Here is a 22,788-nt window from a genome sequence, read left to right on the forward strand (position 1 = left end):
TAAAATGTATGATGATCTCCGCCAACAGTTTTTAGACCATCTATGTATCCCAATATGGAAACCAGGGAGAGAGGTCATACGCTCCCTATTACAGGGGAGAGATCAGGAGCTCACGAAGACAATAGCTAAGTTCCTCTATTTGATTTTTTGCCGCCAAAATACGCTACAGGGCCCTGCCCTTGCTGGAGACCCATAGAGGTGAAATAGAGTGCTTGCCACCTTTTCTTCCCTTTGCAAATGACTTGTCTATCTGGCCATCAGGTCTTTCTCTAGGCTATGCCCTCTCTCCCCCCTAAACTATTCTGCAATATTTAGTACATAACTGACTTCCCGTGGTAAGTGTGAGGTTGTCAGGGTGGTGGTGATGATTGTGCACTGATTTTGTGTTATGCCAGGCACCCCACAGCAGCCATGTGATGTTATGCCAAGATTCCCTATAACAGCCATTTTGTGAATGACGCCCACATGACTTTCTCAAATTCAAAATGGGCCCACTGGTCCAAAAAGGTTGGGCTTTTAGTTTGGTTTTCGTTTTTATTCTTTTTTCTCATCTTCCCTGATGAAATGCCTGCTCCCATAGAAAACAATTCAGGGATCCGGGATTTGTGTAGCTGTGATGGGGAAGCAGTGTGTCAACAAGAAAAGAAAACGCAGCATAGATATAGGAGCTCATGCTCTTCCTCACTCGGTTCATACAAAAACGTGATTTTCTTCTGAGTTTGTAAACATTTAAAACAAAAGCTCTATTATTCTGCTGCAGGTACGGAACCCATTTACTTGGGAGTAAGCCCTGCTGAAATGACTGAGGACTAACGGCAATCCACTGCCACTTACTTCTGAGCAATTATGCACAGGACTGCAGTGAGCTCAATGGGGCTTTCAGGTAAGCATGAAAACTCATTTTAGTCGGGAGTAAGCCCCACTGAACTCAGCACTCAGTTTAGGTTTGTGGCTATAAGCGACGCTCTCCTTTGCTCCGCCTTAGACAGCCTCCAACTGCCCCCCCCCTTTAAAAACAACAACTCCCAACCCCAAAGCTCCTCCCAACAGCTTGTTATGCTGCTAGCGCGCGCGGGTGGTGGGGCGGCTCAAAGGAAACGCCGGAAGCAACCATTGGTTACGGCTTTCCCCAACCCCCCGAACGTGATTGGCTAGAAACTGTTCGCCGGAGGACAGGGGTACAGGCGGAGAGCCCGCCTGACGCAACGACGCTCGCCCGCCCACCCGACGCCGCGATATATTTTTACGGCTGCGCGCGCGCAAGAGAGAAAGGCTTTTCCTCGTTCAAGCGAGCGCGCGGGATTAACGTGCGAGGGGAAAAAAAGGCGGGCAGCGGTGGCCGCCGGGAGTCTTGGTCGCGCGGGCAGCTGAGCGAGCATCGAGGCGGGTGAGTTCAGGGGCGAGAGGGTCGTTATCCTGAGGGGCCACACACACGTACCCCTCCACAGACGCTGGGAATTGTAGCTCGTGAAGGGTGGTGGGAGTTGTAGTTCGGGGGTTGAACTACAGTTCCCAGGTTGTGGTGACGATGGAGTGAAGGTGCTTTAAGTATATGGTGATGTCAGCCATTTCTAAAGCGGGGAAGGCTCCCCTCTTCTGGCTCCCCCCGCCCCGTTCTTCAAAGAGGGGCTAGTGCTCGCGGTGCTGTGGCTTGTGCTTGGTTATTATCGTTTGAGAACCTCGCCTGCATCTTTGACCCGACTCGACACGTGAAGGAGCTTCCCCACATACTTGTTTGAAACGAGAAGGGACCCCAAGCTCAGCAATGCAACTTTGGGGGCAGTTTGGAAGTTTGCGCCCTTCCACGTGGAAGACCTTTTCCTTGCTTTTGGTGAGGGAGCACAGCCAGAGGCCCTCAGTATTCATTGACATACACAGAGTGAACATGCACATTTCCTTTTTGGAGCTACCCTTCAGAACAGGCCGAGCTCCTGCTGAAAGGAATCTGGTGTGGCTGCGAGAGGCACACAGGTTATCTTTTCATGGGTTTGGCAAGGACTACTTGATAATTTTTTTAAAAGATCTACAGCTGCATATGATATTGCAGGCTTTCCATGTCTGAGGGGAAAGCTACAGATGCTTAACTGTATGTGGGCTGCTTTAACTCTTTCCTGAGTTATTTCCTATTATAAGAATAGTGGTCTTGGTACCAAATGCAGCACTTACCTAGCCCTCACTTAAAAAAACCCATATTCCAGCTGTTCAAGTGCTCTGGATATTTTCCACAAACTGACAGCCACATAAACTACTACTGATAAATGTTTAAGAACAGATTCGGTTCAAGAACGGACTTCAGGAATGGATTAAGTTTGTAAACCGAGGTACCACTATATTAGCTTCAGAAGGAAGGAATATGTGCTGTTTGGGTGTGATTAGAAATTGCCTTTATTCTTGCATATAATGCAAGAGGGGTGGGTACCTTTTACAGCTTTCAAGGCTCTTCAGGGATTTAACTGCAATATTAAAAGTTGAATTAGGTTGTGGCCAGGTCAGAATTGTCTATTGCCTTCTCTCTTTTAGAGGATAAAATAACATTTAAGGTGCACATTTGAGAGCATTTATTGAAGATAAACTATTACTTGCTATGTTTTAACCATCCTTTACTGTTAGTTTGCCTTCTTATTCCTGCAGGTGCAGTGGAGATTGTGCATATGAAGCCAGTAGTGGTAAATAAAGTGGAAGAGGATAGCATAGGAATAAAACTCTGTAATCACAATTGCAATTTGTCTTTAGTGCTTTGGAACATTGAAATGCTAAACGAAATGGAGACACGTAAAATCACTGTAGATAGAACATAAGATCTTTGAATAATGGACCACCTTTGCTACTTAGGGAATGTTTAGAGGTCCTTTCCATAGGACAGTTCTAGCACTTTGCCCATGTTTAACACATTACTTCCATATACAAGTTTGCTATTTTGACATTGTAAAAAAGATGGTCCCAGTTGGTGATAATACAGGCTCAGGGTTATGCTGTAACACAAAAGAGTCTTAATACTCATTGCCTTCCGACTCAGAAATGTGGTCAGCTAAACTGTGAGATTTATGTATGTGCATTTTTCAAAATATAACCAATAAAACCTTTGCCATGTAAAGCTGAGGCATCCCAGGGCTATCATAAGGACACATTTCTTAGCTCAGATTAATCATTCTAGCATTATAACAATCAGCTGGAATGGAAATATGGTGTCCCTGCTTTCCTTTTCTCCCATGCCTCAGTTTAGTCATATGGAGTAGCTGCTTGTGATATTGAAATTGCTGGTCCTGCTATTATGACTGGAGGTTATAAGGTGTTAAGGTGAACTTCAAAGTTAGGAAAAAATATCTCTTCTGATATTCGCTTGGTAGATGAAAACTGCTGTTAGTGAACCATAACTCTGAGGGCTATGCAGATGATTGTAAGCTCAGTTTGCTTTATGGCTTTTAAACCCAGAGTTAAATGGAGGTTTGAAACTGCTTTCAGGAATTGGGAGAGAACCATCCAGACCTAATGTATGAACTCTTTTGATTTGTCGCTGCACTGGACATCCCTGCTTACTTTAATGTGCTGCTTGTACATTTTATGCCCATATAGGACTACTTGAAAGCAGACAATGAATTCTAGGATGAAACAGAAACTGGATGTTGAGAAGCCCCTTGCTACAAAGGTAATATTGATACTTGCCAAGGTGTAATGACAAGAGGTGATGTGTATACAGCGCTATTTTCATAGAGTTCATAGATACGAAGCTTGTACTTCTTTTTATAAATAGACCAAGACTGAAGATCTGTTCAATAGGTTTAGTGCATAACTGGCTTCAAACTAATCACATGATTCCTACAGCATAGGAGCCCTTATCATATGTTACTTGCAATATGTATTCAGAATTGTCTTCAGAACTGTATAGATCAAATATTGCCGAGAACAGGCTTCCCCAACCTCGGCCCTCCAGATGTTTTGAGACTACAATTCCCATCATCCCTGACCACTGGTCCTGCTAGCTAGGGATCATGGGAATTGTAGGCCAAAAACATCTGGAGGTCTGAGGTTGAGGAAGCCTGGCCTAGAACCAACCACAGATACCTCTGCAGCACTACAGTCTATGCTACTGCCTTGCTTATTGTCACCAGGATTTGTGTTTTACATATGAGACTGAACCTAATTGAGTTATAACAAGGAGGTTTGATGTATAGTGTACCTCGGTTTATGAACTTAATCTGTTCCGGAAGTCCATTCTTAAACAGAGGCGTGCTCTCCCTAATGAGGCCTCCCGCCGGCGGTGCCCTTCCACCATTCGGATTCCGTTCTTAAACCGGGACACTATGTCCGGTTTTGCAGAGTTTGTAGACCGAATCATTCTTAAACCGGACTGTTCTTAAACCGATGTACCACTGTACAGTAATGGTGGTAGCCTTGCCAAGGGATTTGAAGGATTCTATGGCAGAAGCTATAAAATGTTGCATTCATAATACTGTTTTTGTTTAATTGGAGAGTGAAAGGTATGAAAATACGGTAAGAGAGGAAGCACCTGTTAATAATAATTAGGTGCTATTCAGATGTTTTGGATAATATGTCTTGGCCAGTACTTAAACGTGTACAGACATTATGTGTGTCTTGCCCTAGAGCAGTGATTTTCAATCAATGTGCTGTGACACCGTTGGTTGCCTTAAATGATGGTCAAGGGTGCCATGAGCAACACTGGCCTCTGCCCCTCTTCCCTTCCCCTCTTTCTCTGATGCCCTCACATCTCTGCCTCCTAAAGGCTTGCACAGCTGTTTGTTGCAGCAGCCCTGGCTACAAGCTCCCCAGGCTAATGGTGCCTCTGGGGCTGGCTAGGAGCAGCGGCAGAAGCTGCCCAGAGGACTCCCAATGTGTTTCCTGCTTGGCAGGGGGTTGGACTCAATGGCCCTTGTGGTCTCTTCCAACTCTATGATTCTATGATTCTATTCTATGATTCTAAGAGAGGAGAGGAGGCTGAGGGAGCATTCCACAAGGGAGGGTGTTTGAGAAAGCATGAGAGGCTGCCAGCTCTGCAGGCAAGGGATGATGTAACTAGGCTCCTGAGCCCCACAAGGGTGCCGCAGAAAGAATGTATTTGGTCAAGGGAGAAATGAGTTTGGTCAAGGGAGCCGTGGACTCAAAAAGCTTGAAAACCTCTGTCGTAGTGTCTTAAAATGTGATCTGCTCATAGTTGTGTGCAAAGATCCTATGCCCTTTGAGTGATGGATGTTCTGTGCTTTCAGTTCTACAAGGCATATTGCTTGGCAGCCAAGCCAACAAAGAGGACCCATTCCCAATAATAATAATAATTCTGGGCGGCTTCCAAAAAATATTAAAATACTATAATATTATATACTATAACATTAAAAGCTTCCTTAAACAGGGCTGCCTTCAGATGTCTTCTAAAGGTCTGGTAGTTGTTGTTCTCTTTGACATCTGGTGGGAGGGCGTTCCACAGGGAAGGTGCCACTACCGAGAAGGCCCTCTGCCTGGTTCTCTGTAACTTGGCTTCTCGCAGTGAGGGAACTGCCAGAAGGCCCTCGGTGCTGGACCTCAGTGTCTGGGTAGAACGATGGGGGTGGAGACGCTCCTATGTTCCTTGTAACTAGTACAAAGTTGCAATACACAGGTGGTTGATTTGCTCATCCCCTTCACATGCTTGGAGGGGCTATAGCTGTGTGGTAAATCGTAAGATTTGCATGCAGAAGGTCCCAGACTTGATTCCAGGTAGGGCTGGAAAAGCTTGCTGTTTGAAATGGTGTGGAGGTGCTGCTAGTCTAGACATGGGGTGTAGCTTGATACAAGACAGATTGGCATGTCAGAGATGAGACCTATTCTCTCATAGGAGGCCAAGGAGGTGCTTGTAGCATCTTTAAAGCACAATGTAGGTGTAAATTGCCTACCTTGCACCCATCTTCTAGCTTGTCCTTGTCACCCTTCACTATAAAGGTGTTTGGATCATATTTTGGCCCAGGGAGGCATGTTCTGCTGCACTTAAGGTCGTAACTGCTAAAGTGGGAGGAATACTCATCATGGTTTCCACAGCAAGCTAATTTGTGGATTCTTACCGAAGAGTGATGCTGCTCATTTTGGTAGAATAAAGGAAACTGAAGAGGGAATCTAAACTGTGTAGCGATAAAGGGGATTGTTGGGATGTTGGCTTCGCACCCATCTGTTCTTGACCCTGCTGCTCACTTCTCTCCCCCTCCCTCCACTTTGCCAACCTCCATAGTTAAATTTGTACTTGCTGTCTGGTTTTGCTGTTCAGAAGGCACTACCTCGTTAAACATAAAATATTAAAAGTAATAGGTTAATCCAAGCGATAGGCTGCAGTTGTCAGAAATATTCATTGGCTACTTCAACAGCAGTATTATTTGAAGTGTAGCACAGTGCTGGTTCCCAGAGTACCTGGCACTTGTCCTTTTAGTTCAATAGTAAAGCTAATTGGCAGTAGAAACTTTACCGTGGGAAAGGTGAGCTCTTGCCATGTGAAGTACAGTGTGAATCGCTAACTTTCTCACGCTAGTATGACATTATGTTCCTGCTATCCTTGTTTGATTATCTACCATTGTTTGCTATCTCATGGTGGCAGTGTAACATATTTTTTAAAAAAAGAACTAGCAGGAAATGGGTATTTACATATGACAAGGAAGGTGATAGACATTCTGTTCCTCCAAAACAATACCCTGGCTGGATCAGTGTGTTATGTCTCAGGCAAAGCAACTAGGCACCCAGCACAAATCAAAGGAAATGTGCACTCAAGTAATTTTTTTGTCATGTAAAAATGTGTGTGTCTCAGGTGCTCTCAATACTCCTTATTGGTTAAATGAGATTAAGCAGAAATTCAGGCCTGCAGTTAAGACAGAGTTCAAAAGCCAGTATTTAAGATGCAAAACTTGTGTTTAATATCATGTGAGATCCAGTTTCTGTATAAAGATGACCTGATTTACTGCATGTAACTGAAATGTATGTAACCCTTAAATGTCAATACAAGCTTTCTTGAAAATTTTGAATTGACAACCTTCAATCCTAGGTGAAGTAGATTAATTGAATGTGTTCTTTTCAAAGCAGGCTTCTACAAGCAATAGTTCTACAAGCAATAAAAGTTGCACATCACAAAGACAGACCCTTAAGATGATACAGCCATCTATTACAGGTTGTCTTGTTGGAAGGGCAAAGGAGGTATGTACTGCTGCTGGAATGCAATCTTAGCAATATATTTTTGGAAGCTAGAAAGCTTAAGTGAGCTGACAGTTAAGCTGAAATTTGCCTGTTCTGTTAATTTTCATTGATAATACAGTGGTGCCTCGCAAGACGAAAATAATCAGTTCTGTGATTCTCTTCGTCTAGCGGTTTTTTCGTCTTGCGAAGCAAGCCCATTGACGGATTAGCGCTATTAGCGGCTTTTATTGGCTTATCGGATCAGCTGATAAGCGGCTTAGCGGCTTAGAAAAAGGGGGGGAGGAAAAAAACCCCGCAGGAACTCGCAAGACATTTTCGTCTTGCGAAGCAAGCCCATAGGAGATTCGTTTTGCGAAGCACCTCCAAAACGGAAAACTCTTTCGTCTAGCGAGTTTTCCGTCTTGCGAGGCATTCGTCTTGCGGGGCACCACTGTATACAATTAGATTGCTAGTCTACACAGTATATAGGCTTGCATGTACCAATGGGTTTGAATGCTATGTTGAATGCACCTGAAGATCCATCTTCAGTCATTGAATCCCTAAAACTTTGTTCCAGATGACAAGTGGGAATATAGTTTTACGGTTAACTGAGTAGGTGGGTAGAATGGCTTGTTAAGACATGCCCGCTTGGAATTCTCAACTAATAAAACTCTCAGCAGGCCAAATCTTCAATCAAGAGGAAACTTTGGAGTGATCAGCTTACCTCAAAGGCTTCCAAACCGGAAGTTGCTGTTGAAACAGAATATAGAACTGTAAGAGGTGTTCAGGCTTCCGATCTTACAGTAAAAGGTAAGTTGCTTCTTAAGAAAAAAAGCAGTGACAATCTTCTAATAAGTTCTGAGCTGGAAGGTATATGTAAACATGAATTGTCTTGGTGAAAGAGCTCTGCTGGATATGACTCAAGATCTATCTAGTCTTGCATGAAGGCAATGGCTTTTCCAACTGGTATTTAGAAGTAGTCTGTCTCTGAATCTGGAGGGTAACATATATGCAACTTGACTAGTAGCCATTGACAGGTTTTATCCTTTATGAATTTGTCTGGTTTCCTTTTGCGTTGCTGTGCTGAAACTGTGTAACATATGGTAAATATGAACAAAATGGACTAGTTGGGTCAAATAGACTAAAAAGGGGATGAAAATAGGGCAAAACATTTTCTGCTTCTGTTCCTCTCCTCTGCTGCTTTCTTTCCCTCTCGATACTTTGCCAGTGATAAGCAAGTGTGAACCTACAGAAAATAGTATGGTACACACTTCTCAGTGTGGTTGCTCAAATGCACATTCTTGCATGCATAGGTTTTTGTTTCTGCTTTGACAAACTTGGGCGAGTTTGGCAGAATATGGAAAGCACTTAACTGCTGCACTGTATTGAAATGAAGGTTCACTTAGTAATAGTGCCACACTGCCTTTGCAGATGGCATTTGACTTGACATATCATGTACTGGGGCCCCCCAATACTCTTAGCTAGTTGAGCAGGCTTAGTCTAATCAAAAGGAAGCATGGAGATAAGCAGCTTGATCAGCAGCAATTCTTATGTTTAAGTCATGATTTGCTGTTCCTGTCTGCTTTAATGCTGTATTTTTTTGTGTGTGGATGGTTTTAGTAACTGTAAGCTGCTTGAGTGTTTCTGCAGTGGAAAAGTTGGCTATATATTTTCTTAATAGTAATAAGACTTGAGTCAAAAGTATGGGAAGGGAGTCCCAGAAATCAAATTTTGAATACCATAGTTTGCAGTCCTAGGAACATAGGAAGCTGCCTGAGTCAGGCCATTGGTCCATCATGTTCTATATTGTTCCATCAAGTTTCACTGACTGGCAGCCGTTTCCCTGTGCTTCAAGCCCTACCTGGAGATTCCAAGGATTGAACCTTCAACCATGTGCATGCAAAGCATGATCCACCAGCTTTGTTGCTGCACTTGTATGCCACAGTAAGCTATAGCTAATGGCTTGTCATTAATGTACAGATGGCTCCTACTTTGCTCCTCACAGTGGGAGAAATCAGTGATGATCCTTGGCTTATAAGGCATTATGTCTGAACTGGGGGTTGCAATTTTTCATTCCAAACAAACTACATTGTAAAGCCAACATTTGCTCTGGCCATTTGTGGTTGATTTGAGCAAATAAAGCATAAACTCTGGTTCAGACAGAATGCAAAAACCAAGGATCATGGCTTAATGCTCACACTAGGAGGAGCAAGCAGAAACTGCCTGCATGTTCACTGTAAACCAATTAACAGTGGTTTTCTATGATGTGCACATGGGGACTTTAAAATCCTTAATTTCTTTGCAGGCAATCCTTCATCTCGGTATTGGAAGGAATTGGCTGAGGAGAGGAGGAAAGCTCTGTATGAGGTGTTGCAAGAAAATGAAAAGGTAATTTTATGTAGTATCAGCAAAAGTATCAGCTTTTCACTACCATTGATGCTTAAACTCTGTCTGCTTTCCCCCCTAGCTCCATAAGGAAATTGAATTAAAAGATGGTGAAATTGCTCGTCTAAAAGAAGAAAATGAAGAGCTTGCAGAGCTAGCCAGCCATGTACAATATATGGCAAATATGATTGAGGTAAGCTAGAAGCTACAGCAATATTCTCAAACTGTATTCTGCATCTTGTCTAATCTTGCACAAGGGATTGTTACCATCTATTATCGGGGCTACTTTGCAAAAACGGAGTAAATGGTGAACAAATGTGGGTGGTGGAACATATGCTCAAGTGCCCTGTTGATAAACCCAGACAAAAAGTGTTATTTTGATCAATCTCACAAAGATCTTGTGCAGGGGTCAGCAACCTTTTTCAGCTGTAGGCCGGTCCACCATCCCTCAGACCATGTGGTGGGCCGGACTATATTTTTTTTTGGGGGGGGGATGAACAAATTCCTATGCCCCACAAATAACCCAGAGATGCATTTTAAATAAAAACACACATTCTACTCATGTAAAAACACGCTGATTCCCAGACCATCTGTGGGTCAGATTAAGCAGGCAATTGGGCCGCATCCGGCCCCCAGGCCTAATCTTGTGCATCCTGATCTAAAGTCTAAAAGCAGGATATCTTGGAACATGAATCCTTTTCTTCGCTTGTGCTTTTTTCACCGTTGTTATGACATTATGCTTATAAAATATCTCTTGGAGAAGATGCTTCTGATAAACAGTGGTTCAAAGTGCTTTGCCATCTTGTGTAAGAAGTCTAATCTGGTGTTGATATAAAAGCAAAATGTCAAATGTGAATTGTATTGTGTTCTACTTAGCTTTCCCCTTTTTAAATGTAGGCACCAGTTTTTAGGTCATATATTTCAGCTGATAACCTAACAACTGATACTTGTAGCTTGTACACAAGTAACATCAGTGTTGGGGTCTGTGCTTTGCAGACATCTTGTCTAATCTGAAGTTTGGAGGTCATGTGCTAGGACTCTCCCAGCCTTGCCTCAAAATTATTTTCTGAGGTAGTCTCTAGAGAAAGTGACTATAAAGTCAAAATTGAATATACTGTACACTTTTCTGCAGGTTAAAGTTGTATATCCAAAAAAATAATAATGCAGGATTCTGTGACTCTTAGACCTGGTTGAGACAGTGTGAACTTTTTTTACTTCATCTCAACCAGGTCTTAACAGCACAGAATCCTGTATTTTATGTCAGTCATTCACATCTTGCCTCTGCATTATTCTCCCTTCCCTCCCACCCCCCACGATTTGAAGTAAGATAATAATTCTTACCGCCATGTAAGATAATGTTATTAGGAGAATGTGCAAGGTGCTTTGCAAATTGTTGTATAAAGCATGTAGTTCTGGTGTAATATCTCTAAAAAAGTTAACTGCTGTATAATATATTACTTGGCTTCAAAAGTTAAATTCTACCACTGTTCTGACAGTATCACTAATGTCTCATCATACCTCTCTAGCGACTAACTGGACAGGCACCAGAAAGTCTAGAGACACTGAAAAATCTAGACCTGGAAGAAATTGCATATGAGGAAAGTGATTCTACTGAGGAGGATTTAGATGGAGAAACTGAAGGGGAACCTTCACAGCTCTCGAGGAATTCTACAGATCTGCTGACAAATGAAACAAGTAATCTCTGAAAGTATTGGGCCTCTGAAAGGGAAAATGAACTGCCCATGTGTCATGTCTGGGGTGGGGAAGAGTAGAATCCTTTGAAATCTAAAGATTCACTTGAAATTTCAAAGGGTGGGTTTTGCAGCGGTGGAAGTGTAATGGAAGTGTTAGACTTCATCTGGTTACTTGATTAAATGGGAATACTATGTATTTCAATTTGTAAATAGCTTTTTATTCATGTATGTGGAACTGCCAAATAAATTTCTCTGCACAGATATTACACAGTTGTAAAATGCTGTACTTTAGAACATATATTGCAAGTCTAAGCCAGCTATTTAAGAGGTAATGGACACAGAATAATAGTTCCCACCCCCTTTAAACCTTTGAGAACAGAAGTGTAGTACATATGTATGCTATACGTCAGCCCCAACCAATAATTTACTTAGTATTTCTGGATACTTCCCCAAACACCATTTATCACCTGGCACTTTTATTGCAAGCTGGATTTCTTAGGTCTACTTGTTAGTGATTCTTTTATCTGTTCTTGGTAGGCTAGAAGCGCTAGCATTAACTTGGCATAGTTTTGCGGCCAGCTAAACCATTCCAACTTAGACAGGGACTCCAGACTTTTACGTAGCTTTTGGCCACCCACTTCATTAAATAACCTGAGATAAGGGATGTTGTTACAGCAGACAACAGTCATAAGGTAGCAAACCCAGAGCTTCATAGTGATTATATCTAGAGGGTCGTCATCTTCAGGGTCTTCATCTTCATCCAGATAAGCAAGGAGAATTTCCATAAGATGTCTGTCTTTGGCTTCATTTTGGTTTAAGTAGTTTAGGTAGCAAATGCCACACAACCCTTTTAATACATAGGTCCTCACTTTCCCAGAAGTGTCTGGCATAAGCAAAATATTAATCATATCCTGAATGTATTCTGATGCAAGCAAAGCAGCATTGACACCACCTGTAAAGGAAGACATGTTACTGATTATTTCACTAATATGCTGGAACACTGCTATGCCTGAATATTTGTCCGTTTTTAATGGCTAATGTAAATTGAGAGATTTCCTAGCCATGCGATGGAGTCCCTTGAATCCTGACACTTGAGCTATTAAACATACTTACAATCTTACTGCACATTTACTCAGTCATATCTAGTGTTGTTTCTACTTGGACTAGGACACAATTAACTTTGGTCTCTTCATTTTAATGGGCCTAACCCAACTATAACTTAGTTGGACAATACACTTTTCTCAAACTGGCAGCTGTTGTCTATTTACATGCATACCTGTGTAAGTTAGAAGTCCAATATATAATGCAGCTGTGGCTCTGTCCTCCAGGGGCAGCTCTGGATCTCTCAGCTCAATGCCGTAGGTTTTGATTTTATGGTGGTGAAAGACAGGGTCTATGAGCTTGATTGCGGGTTCCCTCTCATGCTTGATATGCTTGTTATACCAGGCTGCTATTTTGCTAAACTTGCTTCCCATATTGCCTGAAGACTGGTTTCAGGAAAAATGTCTTTCTAAAGCTGTATTTCACTCTACCAACAGGGAAGTGTTGGGACACTGAAGTATTGATTCACATTTGACTCGCAAGCCCACACAGCTGGTAACTAGGCAATGAGTGCAGTAAATAGAATGGAAAACGGAGATAGTATGATGTCATACTTGCGTAGATTCTTAGCTATCCTATCCTGCGGTTGGTGGTGGGTTAAGCCAGTAAGTTATATTTTCACATTTCTTAAAAATTGAGATTTATCCTTCTGCCCCATGGGCCTAAATTATCTCTGTAAAGAAACTTGTTTCCCTCCACAACCAATACTTTATTGTTGATCATACCTTCTTACAGATAGAGCTATTTTCCCTTACCTGTCCAGCGGTGGAGGCTGGCAAATCCAAACACCACCTCTACTACCATCTTCCCAACAAACTTGCAGAAGGACTAGTTGCTCTCCAAAGTTTCCTGGAGGTAATTCAGCAACTGTCTGCAGGCAGCCCACTCAGACTTCCAGGTGTACTTGCAGATCTTTGCTGTAGCTTTAAAAACTCAAAAGAGAAGGGAGGCAGTTTTGCAGTGCTTTCTCCCTAGTGCTGAAACATGTTTTCTGCCAACTCTTCTGACATAATGATAGGCAAACAAAGCTGGGGTGGCAGTGTACGCGATACCTGGACATACTGTCATTTGAGGTTACTTGCTGTTTTTCTCTCAGAACTACCATCTTGATCAAGTTGGAAGTCCAGGTCTAGCACTGGTGGAAGAAATAAGTCAACCAAAGTAAAAACAATGCTATTTAGTATTTCAAAAATAATCTTTATTATAACTTAAACAGGAGCCGTATATATGAGAAGTACAAATACCACAAACCTAGAAGGCAAATGTAAGCCAAAAATCAATACAAAAGACGACAATGAAAGACTGTAGGCTTGTGGCAGCAATGTGCTTTAAAAACCAGAGCACAATTACTTATTTCACATTTCATAAAAGAGACTTTTCCCCTTCAGTAAAACCTTTGAGTGACTGTACAGCTTTTAATCAGAATATTTATAATTTATAATATACAGGTATATACAGTGTTACAACATTAACAATTAAGAATACTGGCTTGCCAATGCATTTTGGCAAAAAAGGGGGGAAAGACTTCTGTTAAATTTATTTTAAAAAAACCAACAACCAGCACTTCACAATCTGTATGTCTCCAGGGAGGAGTGCCCAATGGTTGAAGAGCTATGAGCTCTTTATTGTCTGATGAGGGCTTCAATAAAATACCTTCAAGTTACAATCCATGCATACTAACTTGGGAGTAACCACCATTGCACACTGGGATTTACTTCTAAGAAAACTAGCATCATAGCATGCTTTCTGTCACCTTGATTGTTGCAGATACCGTATTTTTCGCTCTATAACACGCACCCGACCATAACACGCACGTAGTTTTTAGAGGAGGAAAATCCGTAGGCATGCCACCCGTAGGCATTCCCTCCATAACACGCACAGACATTCCCCCTTACTTGCAAAAAATACGGTAGTGTGTGTGCGAACGACTCAATTTGAAGTACCGTAGTCCCAGAGATCACCACTTGTTCTCTTTTACATTGAAATCATTGTAGCTCCCAGCTACAAATGCACAAAACCTCATTCTTTTTTGAAATGTCAAGGAAGGGGAAAGGAAGATTAAATATTGGTGTTTTCATGTAAAAGTATAATGTGGCCATATGCCCTTTCTGGAAAAAAGGAAAACACCTATTTGTTTTATACAACCTGCACGATTGCTTGAGAATGTTTGTTTGTTTGTTTTTATTTATTTAAAAAAATCATTTGGGATTTATTAGAGGTCATTACTGGAAGCCAGAAAAGAGCAAGAATGGAAATAAGAAATGAGTCAGAATTACTAAAACCTGGAGTTTGCATCCTGCTGTTTCCAGAGTCAGGCCCGTCATCTGAAGATTGTTCATACTAAATGGTGCTACTGATAAGAAAAACAAGGCAGGAGATACTTGAAGGCAACTGAGGCACAGCACATATGGGAGTCATAACTGCTGTTAAAAGTCCTACTCAGTTTGCTTTTTCCTTTCCACCGATTTAGAGGAAGCATCACAAAGTTTTAAACTGATGCAATTATATTCACAGAAAACCCACCATATACAATTTAAAATGCCTCATTTATGATTACAAAACATCTGTTGTATTTGCCGAGGCTGACTGTATGGCAGTGACCTAGTTTCACTCAAAAGCAAAGCAATGCAATCTTTGACAAATCACTGTTTTCATTATAAGTTACAGAGCGAAGCTAGTAAGAGCCCTCAAATTCATTCTTCTTCTTCTTCGAACACCTGTGAATCTTCTTGCAGTTCAGCTACAGCACCGTTGTGGTTAAAGAAGACCAGCCTCTGAAGCTGTTGTGCTAATATGCAGATTAAACTCTTAAAAGGCTGTGGCTACCTCAGTCCCACGTCGTACACCAACCTTAACAAATTCACGAGGGAATTTATCTAGCTGCTCATATGCCAACCGTCCATCTTCTCCTGAGCAGAGAAAAATGAGAAGCAAGGCAAATGTCACATGAACTCAGAGGTTCTCCTGGCTACACTTTCAGAATAAAAATATGCTTGTGCCACACCAACTTTTAAAAAAGTGATAAATACATTGGAAAACAAAAAGAAAGAACTAGCAGTGGTTGATTTATAACATAGAACAGAACTACTTTATAACATGATCATGGGACATCCAGAAAATATAAAACAATGCAGCTACGTAAGAACATGAATTATTCCCAAAACAGTATACTGATTGTCCTTGAATCTCCTACCATGCTTGCCATTCTTTCCTGCTACACCCTTTGAGAACCACTGCATTAAGGGAAGGTTAGGTGCTGTTCAGTGGCTGCAAATTTATGGATTCAAATATTTGTAACGTTCCACTTTTGCAGACCCCAACAAAGAGGTATATATCATACAAAACAGCAGGAGCAACAAAAGCGTCTATTAAAAAAGCAATAAATGTTGGTTGGGAAAAAGAAATTTGCATTGCAAAGGCCTGTCTGAACAGCACTGCTTTTAGGAGATGCCTAAAGGAAGGGCAGGAATAATTCCTGCTGAACCTCTACCGCAGGGAGTTCTGCAGGGCAGAGCCTGCCACAATGAAGGCTCAATCCCTAATAAAGGCTGACCAAACCTCGGGTGTGGAAGAAGTGCCCCATCAAAGGATCTCGGTGATTAGATGGAGCATAAGGGATCTTAAGGGGGCTTTGAGAATTAGCAAAAGAAGCTAGCTCAGAAGCAAATTGGCAACCAGCAAATTGACATCTCAGCAGAGGAGTAAACACATTGCCAGTAACTTGCTCCTGTGAGCTGTTTGGCTGCTGTGTTCTGCACCAGCTACAACTCCTGAACCAGATACAAGAGTGGCCCCACATAAAGTGTGCTACAGTAATCAAGTCTTGATGTTACCAATGTGTGGGTCACTGCGGTTAAGCTACTGTGGTCCAGGAACAGTAACAGCTGGCATAGTAGCCAGAGCTTGTAGAAAGCACCCCTAGCCACAGAGGACTGCAGACTTGCTCCTTCAGAGGGAGTGCAACGACAATTAGAACAGGTGACAGATCTATCTTCCGCACGTAGGAGCCACCCACCCACCCACCCCTGTCTTCCTAGGGTCCAAGCTGAGTTCATTGATCATAGTCCAGCCCACCATTGCATCCAGCCACTGACTGAGGGCTTGCACTGCCTCTCCTGATTCAGATGTTATGGAGTTTGGGACTCACCAGTGCTGTGCTAGTGCTTCCTAGTTTCTCTTTGTCATTGCTCTTCTATTACCCACACCCCACTCTCTGCTTTTGTCCCATTTTTTCATCAGTTTGCTTTTACTGTCTTATTTATTTAATAGTGGAATGGCATAAAGTTAGTCAACCTACCAAGAGAAAGAAGGGTTTCAGAGGCTATCTTCCTGATCTCTTCATTGTCAGACTGGCAAAGCGTGACTAGCATTTTAATACTTTCAGTTGCCTATACCAAAAACATAAACAAGTTAATTATTTTCTATTCTCGTTCCAAATGGTTTATGATAATCACTGATTCTCTGTCCAGTTGTTCAAATCTGTGTGAAACATTTTATGAACTCATCTGGAGTTTGCTATTTCTCTGCAGAAGCCCAGAGCTCAAATCCAGAATCCCACATGTGTTGTGCAACAGAGGAGGGCTTTTATCCACATATGACTTTCCTCACTACGTGATTTCAGTGGGGACAGCAGAGCCACATGCAAAATGAAATATCGTGTGGATCTGCTCCCTCCATTGGGAGACACCTGATACATTTTGGTAGGGCTTGTGGCATGAAACTGAAGATGCACAAAACAGTCAAGGAAAAGATAAACAGCTCACATCAGCTGGATCCCTGCAGGAAATGCTGTTGCAGGTCCTAGGTTCTCTTTCACAAGCTTTGTTAACTTTTGTCTTATTGTCTTATGTACCTTATTGCATTATGAACAAAAGCTCTTAAAATGACTATTATTCACAACGATAGATTTATTACTATTAAACTACCACTATGCTACAAGAGCCACATTTGTCATAATTAAAAGGTTATTACTAAAAATCTTTAGTTAATTCTGTATTACAATGGCATTCTACAGCTGGTTTGGGTGTACACAGGCAAATTTCTATGGGTTTTTTTTGGTCATTTCATGACTTGCTCTTAATTCTGTCTTCCCTGAGATTAGGCAATGCACCCACAGGTTAAGCGAAGTTTAGGGTGCAATGCTATAGTCTCGGATATCCTGTAGGTAGTGCTCCAACACTAGTGAGGCCCAAAATGGGGAGTGTTTGGAGCATATTGGTGGGGGGGAGCTGAGGAACCTCAGAACAGGGGTGTAGGAAGAGGTGTGTGGGTCACCCTAGGTGTCATCCTGAAGGGGGGTGACATTTGGCACTACTCCCCCAAGCCCAGCAAGTGGCAAGCGGCAAAGCAGTTGCTGTGGCTCTCCCCCTTCCCCCGGCTCGCTGTAGGCTTGGGGGCGCGGGGGGGGCGCCGAATGTCACCCCCTTCAGCCTGAAGGAGTTAATGTTCAGGGCACCCCTGTGCTGAGATCAGCCCCCGGGGAGGATCATGCAGCTGCACCAATCGGCCCCGTGGGCAGATCACCCTGCCCCTTGGGAGGATCGTCCTCGCCCCCGGGTGCATGGGATGTGTGCTGCTCAGCTCCGCCACTGCCTCAGGATACTCAGCTTTTTCATTCTTCCAACAACCCCTTCCCAAACAGAGCTGGAAGCTAGGCCAGCAGTTATGTAGGCAGTGGAAGAGGAGGAAAAACAACTGGTTTCCCACCACCGCCATCACTTTCTGCCCTGGCTGCCATGACCCAGCAGGGCTTGGGAAATAGCAGTGGGTCTGCCCCCCACCCCCACCCCGCCCACCATCACTGGTGCAATTGCTCTGCCCCAGTACTTCTTGTGAACTGAAATGGTGCTACAATCTATGTGGTGGTTTTGTTTGGAAGTTTTGTTTGGGACGCGGGTGGCGCTGTGGGCTAAAGCCTCAGCGCCTAGGGCTTGCCGATCGAAAGGTCGGCGGTTCGAATCCCCGCGGCGGGGTGCGCTCCCGTTGTTCGGTCCCAGCGCCTGCCAACCTAGCAGTTCGAAAGCACCCCCGGGGGCAAGTAGATAAATAGGTACCGCTTACCAGCGGGAAGGTAAACGGCGTTCCGTGTGCGGCTCTGGCTCGCCAGAGCAGCGTTGTCACGCTGGCCACGTGACCCGGAAGTGTCCCCGGACAGCGCTGGCCCCCGGCCAATAGATGTGAGATGGGCGCACAAACCCCAGAGTCTGTCAAGACTGGCCCGTTCGGGCAGGGGTACCTTTACCTTTACTTTTACCTTTACAAAAACCACAACATGATAGCGATTTAAACAGATCCTAGTCCAAATGTAGGTGCAATGGCAGTTCTTGGTGGTACTGCACTGGCAAAGCCTCCCTTCCCCATTTTCCAGTGTTCTCCATATATAGTTGTTGTTGTTCTACTGCATAAGCATTAGTTTTCTGCTTATAAGTTAAGTCTGTGCACCTCCTAAAGGGGCAAGAGCTCTCATGCACAGTTTACACTTCTCATCCTGGAGATACTTCAAGATTCTAAATTACTTGTGCAAAAAAAATTAAAAAATCCTCACTTTTGCAAAGTAATATCAGGATGGCTAATGCAGAAGAACAAGACTCTGATTGTTACTGTTTGCTCAAGAGGGGCTATTGAAACCCTTGCTGTTGCTTGACCTTTTGTTGTGCCTGGGAAAGAAAAGAAGGCAAACTTTACCTGGAGGCATTTCAGGGCCAGACAAGCTGCCTTCTGCAGGTGGAGGCTGGGCTGTGCAAGGGTTTCACAGTAATAAATTAAAGCCTGGGAGGGGGAGAAAGAGGGAGGCAATGAGGAGGAAGCTGTAACTGCATGTCACAGAAAGACTTAAGGCAGCACTTAAGGCAAAGACTGAGAACCAGCAGTCCTCCCTATGCTGTTGGACTCCAACTCTGCCCCACCCAGTATGGGCAATGATGAAGTACGAAGGGCATTGCAGTTCAGCAACATGTGGTTCCCCACCCGAAGGAGAAACTAAAGCAGATTATGTGCTCCAGGGGCCATTCCAAATTATTGGCATATGTGAAGTGCATGCAGCTTACTTATTCCAATTCAAAACTATAAAACCAAGATAAATTAGGATTAACAACAATTATAGCAAAACCACCACCTAACTAATGCAATCCAAAAGCAAAAACAGAGGTAAAGAGTCTGAAAACCTTTACACCAGGGCCCTAATCCAAACTCACAATGAATCAATGCAATACCTGAAGCAGTGCTTCCCTGGGTGTAAAGGATCACAGAGTTGGAAGGGACCCTGCGGGACATCTAAGTCCAACTCCTTGCAATAAAGGTCTCTCTTGCCCAATGTGGGGCTTGACCCCACAACCATGAGATTAAGAGTCTCATGCTCTACCAACTGAGCTATCCCAGCTGGGGTTATATAGGGAGAGATGCTGTTTCTCTACATGCTGCTGCTTGGAACTAGGGCTAAACAGTCCTATAGTCCCAACCCCATTTCCTAACTCAGGGTGGTCCGGTCCTCAGCAACATTGGAGGCCCCTCCTCCAGCTGCCTTCTCAAAGCCAGTATACCTGAAGGAGCGTCTCCACCCCCATCGTTCTACCAGGACACTGAGGTCTAGCACCGAGGGCCTTCTGGTGGTTCCCTCACTGCGAGAAGCCAAGTTACAGGGAACCAGGCAGAGGGCCTTCTCGGTAGTGGCCTGTGGAAAGCCCTCCCACCAGATGTCAAAGAGAACAACAACTACCAGACTTTTAGAAGACATCTGAAGGCAGCCCTGTTTAGGGAAGCTTTTAATGTTTGATGTATAACAGTATTTTAATATTCTTTTGGAAGCCGCCCAGAGTGGCTGGGGAAGCCCAGCCAGATGGGCGGGGTATAAATAATAAATTATTATTATTATTATTAAGCAAGGCATGGAGCTTTAGGAAGAAGGCGTGAGAGCTCTGCCAGAGTCCTCGAGTTCTCCATCTTCCTTCCCAAAGCGAGGCTTTGGGAAGGAGGTGGGAGGCCTCTAGGACCTTGCCAGAGACTAACACCTCTTTCCCAGAGCCTGGTGCCTCATTCAGCTTTGGGAAGGCAGCATGAGGGCTGGGGGTGACGCATCAAATTTTGGCCTTGCTCCTCCCACCATACAAGGCAGCATAGGGACCATGGGTTCTGGGTCGAAGTACTCTTGCAGCCCACTTGATATGAAATGTTAGACCGCCCTGTCTAGCTAGAGAGTTCCTTCCCGCCATGAAGCCTTAATAGCCTCAGAGAAATGCCCTAGCTGAAATCTAACAGCTCTACCCCAGTACTCATAATTTTGTTACCGTTTCCCATCGCACCTACCTTTTCCCTGAAGTCCTTGTCTTCTGCTGCAGCCGACAACAAGGATGCTACAGCCTCGTGGGTCTCCCTTTTGGTTTCAGTCAGGAGGAGGAGAGCCAATGATTTCAGTACTTCTTGCTGAGGTGGGAGGCTGAAGGAGGTTAAAGTGGCTTTATTCTGCAAGAACTTTTCATCTCTTAAGGACTGCAGAGTCTGCACCATTAAGGCTGAAATGGAACAAGAATGTCCCTCTAAGTTAGGGCATGCTTAGGTTCACCACACAAAGACAGTGGCAACACAAACGCAAGATCATGTCACAAGCCCCCCTGGTTCAGCATCCTGGTCTCATAGTCATAGCCAACCAGGTGGGGTTATTGAACGCCTGCAAGCAGGACCTGAGTGCTTGTGATTCCCAGCAACAGGTGTCCAAGTTGTCGCATGTGTTTAAGCTACTCCATATGGTAAAGGCAAAGTCTAGAATCAGTTTGTGAATTGCCTTCATTGGAAGGCAGTGTCCACATTACTACCAGCTGCTACCAGGAAGTCTGGCAACTTCATCCACAAAATGAGGAGGAGGCACTCTAGGTGTCACTGCTACCACCTGGAGTGGCCAACATGTTGGGTCTTTAAAGCCCATAGCCAGAAATTCAGTGGTAAAAGGGACTGGCGGCAGAGGAGAATCAATACAGAGCATAAATATATCTTGCCAAATTTGTTTGCAACTGTTACCGTATTTTTCGCCCTATAGGACGCACTTTTCCCCCTCCAAAAATGAAGGGGAAATGTGTGTGCGTCCTATGGGGCGAATGCAGGCTTTCGCTGAAGCCTGGAGAGTGAGAGGGGTCGGTGTGCACCGACCCCTCTGCTCTCCAGGCTTCGCGGACCTCTCAGCAAGCAGCGGGAGCCCAGTGCTGGGCTCCCGCTGCTTGCGGAGAGTTGCCTGCACTCAGCGCGTCCAGGCTTCGCGGACCTCTCCGCAAGCAGCGGGAGCCAGCGCTGGGCTCACACGGCTTGCAGAGAGCTGCCTGTTTGGGGGCTGGGGTTGGGGGAAGCTCGAGAAAATTTTAAGGAATATGTGAGGAACCGGATCAACCGTGAGTTTTTCCAGCAGCCTCCATAAGTCAAAATTAGTTTAACAGTCACCTTACTTTCTTCAACCATCCAGGTTGTTTTGCTGGCATCTTTGATATGGGACACCTTGTGGCAAACTGCAGAGTTTTAGTTGTTTAGTTGTTTAGCAGAGTTTAGAGTTTACACAGGAAGCTTGCCTAACTATTGGTCCAACTCCCATCTAACTCAGTTTTGCATTGCACTCTTTCACTGACCTGTCTTGAAATGCTGAAATCAACCCTAGGACATTATGTGTTCTACCACCGAGCTATCACCCTTCAACTAAAACAGACTTTACATTACATCATTCGCAATGGCTTCAAGACTCTCGGCTAATAGAAGTTATGTGTTTGTGTGTAAATGTGTATGGTTTTTATGCGAATTAACACGTAGCAGATCCTGCTATTCAGGGAGAGCCCATTATTTGATCTTCAGATTTCCCCCAGCCATAGGCGTCGTTTTTGCCTTAGTTCAAAGCACACCGTTCATGTGTGCATTGTGAACCTTAACTTAAAACATACTCCTGGATTCTTTGGAGCAGCAAATGGAATTATTTCATGCTGTGCTTTTTTTTTTTAAAGATAACGTTCCCTAGGAAGCAGTATGATCATCCTTACCTTCTCTTGCAAGCTGAAGCAAATAATTTGCCAGATCGTGGACATTTCTGTTGGCAAAATAGTTGTAATACTGGAAAACTGTTATGATTTCCAAGGGCAGACTGGAGGAGAGGACAGGCTCCGCTCGATCCAAGATATGTGATACCAAGGTTTTGAACACTGTGCGTGACAAGATTAAAAAAAAAAAAAGCAGATTAAAATTCTAGGAGGCACTGTGCTGATTTAATAAGTTTGCAAGTTTGTAAGTCATGGTACAGTGAATGCGGATGTTGCTTTTGATTCACATTCCTTCCCTAGTGCAACAGAGCCTACCTTCACCCTGCTACTGGCACTCATGATAGGACTGCCACATGTCCAGAATTTCCCAGACATGGCCGGGATTCAGTCATCGGAAGCAGTGTCTGGGCAGGAATCACTGAAATGCCTGGGAAAATCTGGATGTCAGGAGTATAGATTTTGGC

The 22,788-nt window shown here is 43.8% G+C and overlaps 3 protein-coding genes across 11 annotated transcripts in view; 1 reads left to right on the top strand and 2 right to left on the bottom strand.

Annotated features, from left to right (window-relative positions):
* The first annotated feature begins 1,222 nt into the window (after window positions 1-1,222).
* GMNN (geminin DNA replication inhibitor) lies at window positions 1,223-11,482 on the top strand. 6 transcript variants are annotated; one of them, XM_082235069.1, is made up of 7 exons: window positions 1,223-1,387; window positions 3,574-3,646; window positions 7,048-7,161; window positions 7,818-7,950; window positions 9,446-9,528; window positions 9,608-9,718; window positions 11,052-11,482. In XM_082235069.1, exons 2-7 carry the CDS (start codon window positions 3,593-3,595, stop codon window positions 11,229-11,231), a joined length of 675 nt encoding a protein of 224 aa, XP_082091195.1. In that variant the 5' UTR covers window positions 1,223-1,387; window positions 3,574-3,592; the 3' UTR covers window positions 11,232-11,482. The 6 variants fall into 6 exon arrangements, with proteins under 6 accessions (XP_082091195.1, XP_082091199.1, XP_082091197.1 ...); XM_082235073.1 differs by having other exon boundaries at window positions 7,821-7,950; XM_082235071.1 differs by having other exon boundaries at window positions 7,051-7,161.
* ARMH2 (armadillo like helical domain containing 2) lies at window positions 11,416-12,815 on the bottom strand. The gene is made up of 2 exons (XM_082235075.1): window positions 12,496-12,815; window positions 11,416-12,171 (listed from the first exon to the last, which is right to left on the bottom strand). The coding sequence occupies exons 1-2, from the start codon at window positions 12,692-12,694 to the stop codon at window positions 11,696-11,698; spliced, it is 675 nt and encodes a 224-aa protein (XP_082091201.1). The 5' UTR covers window positions 12,695-12,815; the 3' UTR covers window positions 11,416-11,695.
* A 1,694-nt stretch (window positions 12,816-14,509) lies between these two features.
* RIPOR2 (RHO family interacting cell polarization regulator 2) overlaps window positions 14,510-22,788 on the bottom strand; it is a 99,981-nt gene continuing 91,702 nt past the window's right edge. For all 4 annotated transcript variants that reach the window (XM_082234946.1, XM_082234943.1, XM_082234944.1 and 1 more), the window contains 5 exons: window positions 22,328-22,486; window positions 20,622-20,827; window positions 19,005-19,088; window positions 16,618-16,708; window positions 14,510-15,229 (listed from right to left, as the gene is read on the bottom strand). In XM_082234946.1, the coding sequence (XP_082091072.1) occupies window positions 15,129-15,229; window positions 16,618-16,708; window positions 19,005-19,088; window positions 20,622-20,827; window positions 22,328-22,486 (641 nt within the window). In that variant the 3' untranslated portion in view covers window positions 14,510-15,128. The remainder of the gene's footprint in view (window positions 15,230-16,617; window positions 16,709-19,004; window positions 19,089-20,621; window positions 20,828-22,327; window positions 22,487-22,788) is intronic.

This window comes from Podarcis vaucheri, assembly GCF_965113315.1.
Source record: "Podarcis vaucheri genome assembly, chromosome: 8".
In the NCBI taxonomy this organism is placed as follows: domain Eukaryota; kingdom Metazoa; phylum Chordata; class Lepidosauria; order Squamata; family Lacertidae; genus Podarcis; species Podarcis vaucheri.

Coding starts and splice junctions, on each gene's coding strand:
- GMNN (XM_082235069.1), top strand. CDS start 3,593: ATGAATTCTAGGATGAAACAGAAACTGGATGTTGAGAAGCCCCTTGCT. Junction 3,647..7,047: donor AGAAGCCCCTTGCTACAAAG/GTAATATTGATA, acceptor TTCTTTTCAAAG/CAGGCTTCTACAAGCAATAG. Junction 7,951..9,445: donor TTCCGATCTTACAGTAAAAG/GTAAGTTGCTTC, acceptor ATTTCTTTGCAG/GCAATCCTTCATCTCGGTAT.
- ARMH2 (XM_082235075.1), bottom strand. CDS start 12,694: ATGGGAAGCAAGTTTAGCAAAATAGCAGCCTGGTATAACAAGCATATC. Junction 12,172..12,495: donor TGGACTTCTAACTTACACAG/GTATGCATGTAA, acceptor CTTCCTTTACAG/GTGGTGTCAATGCTGCTTTG.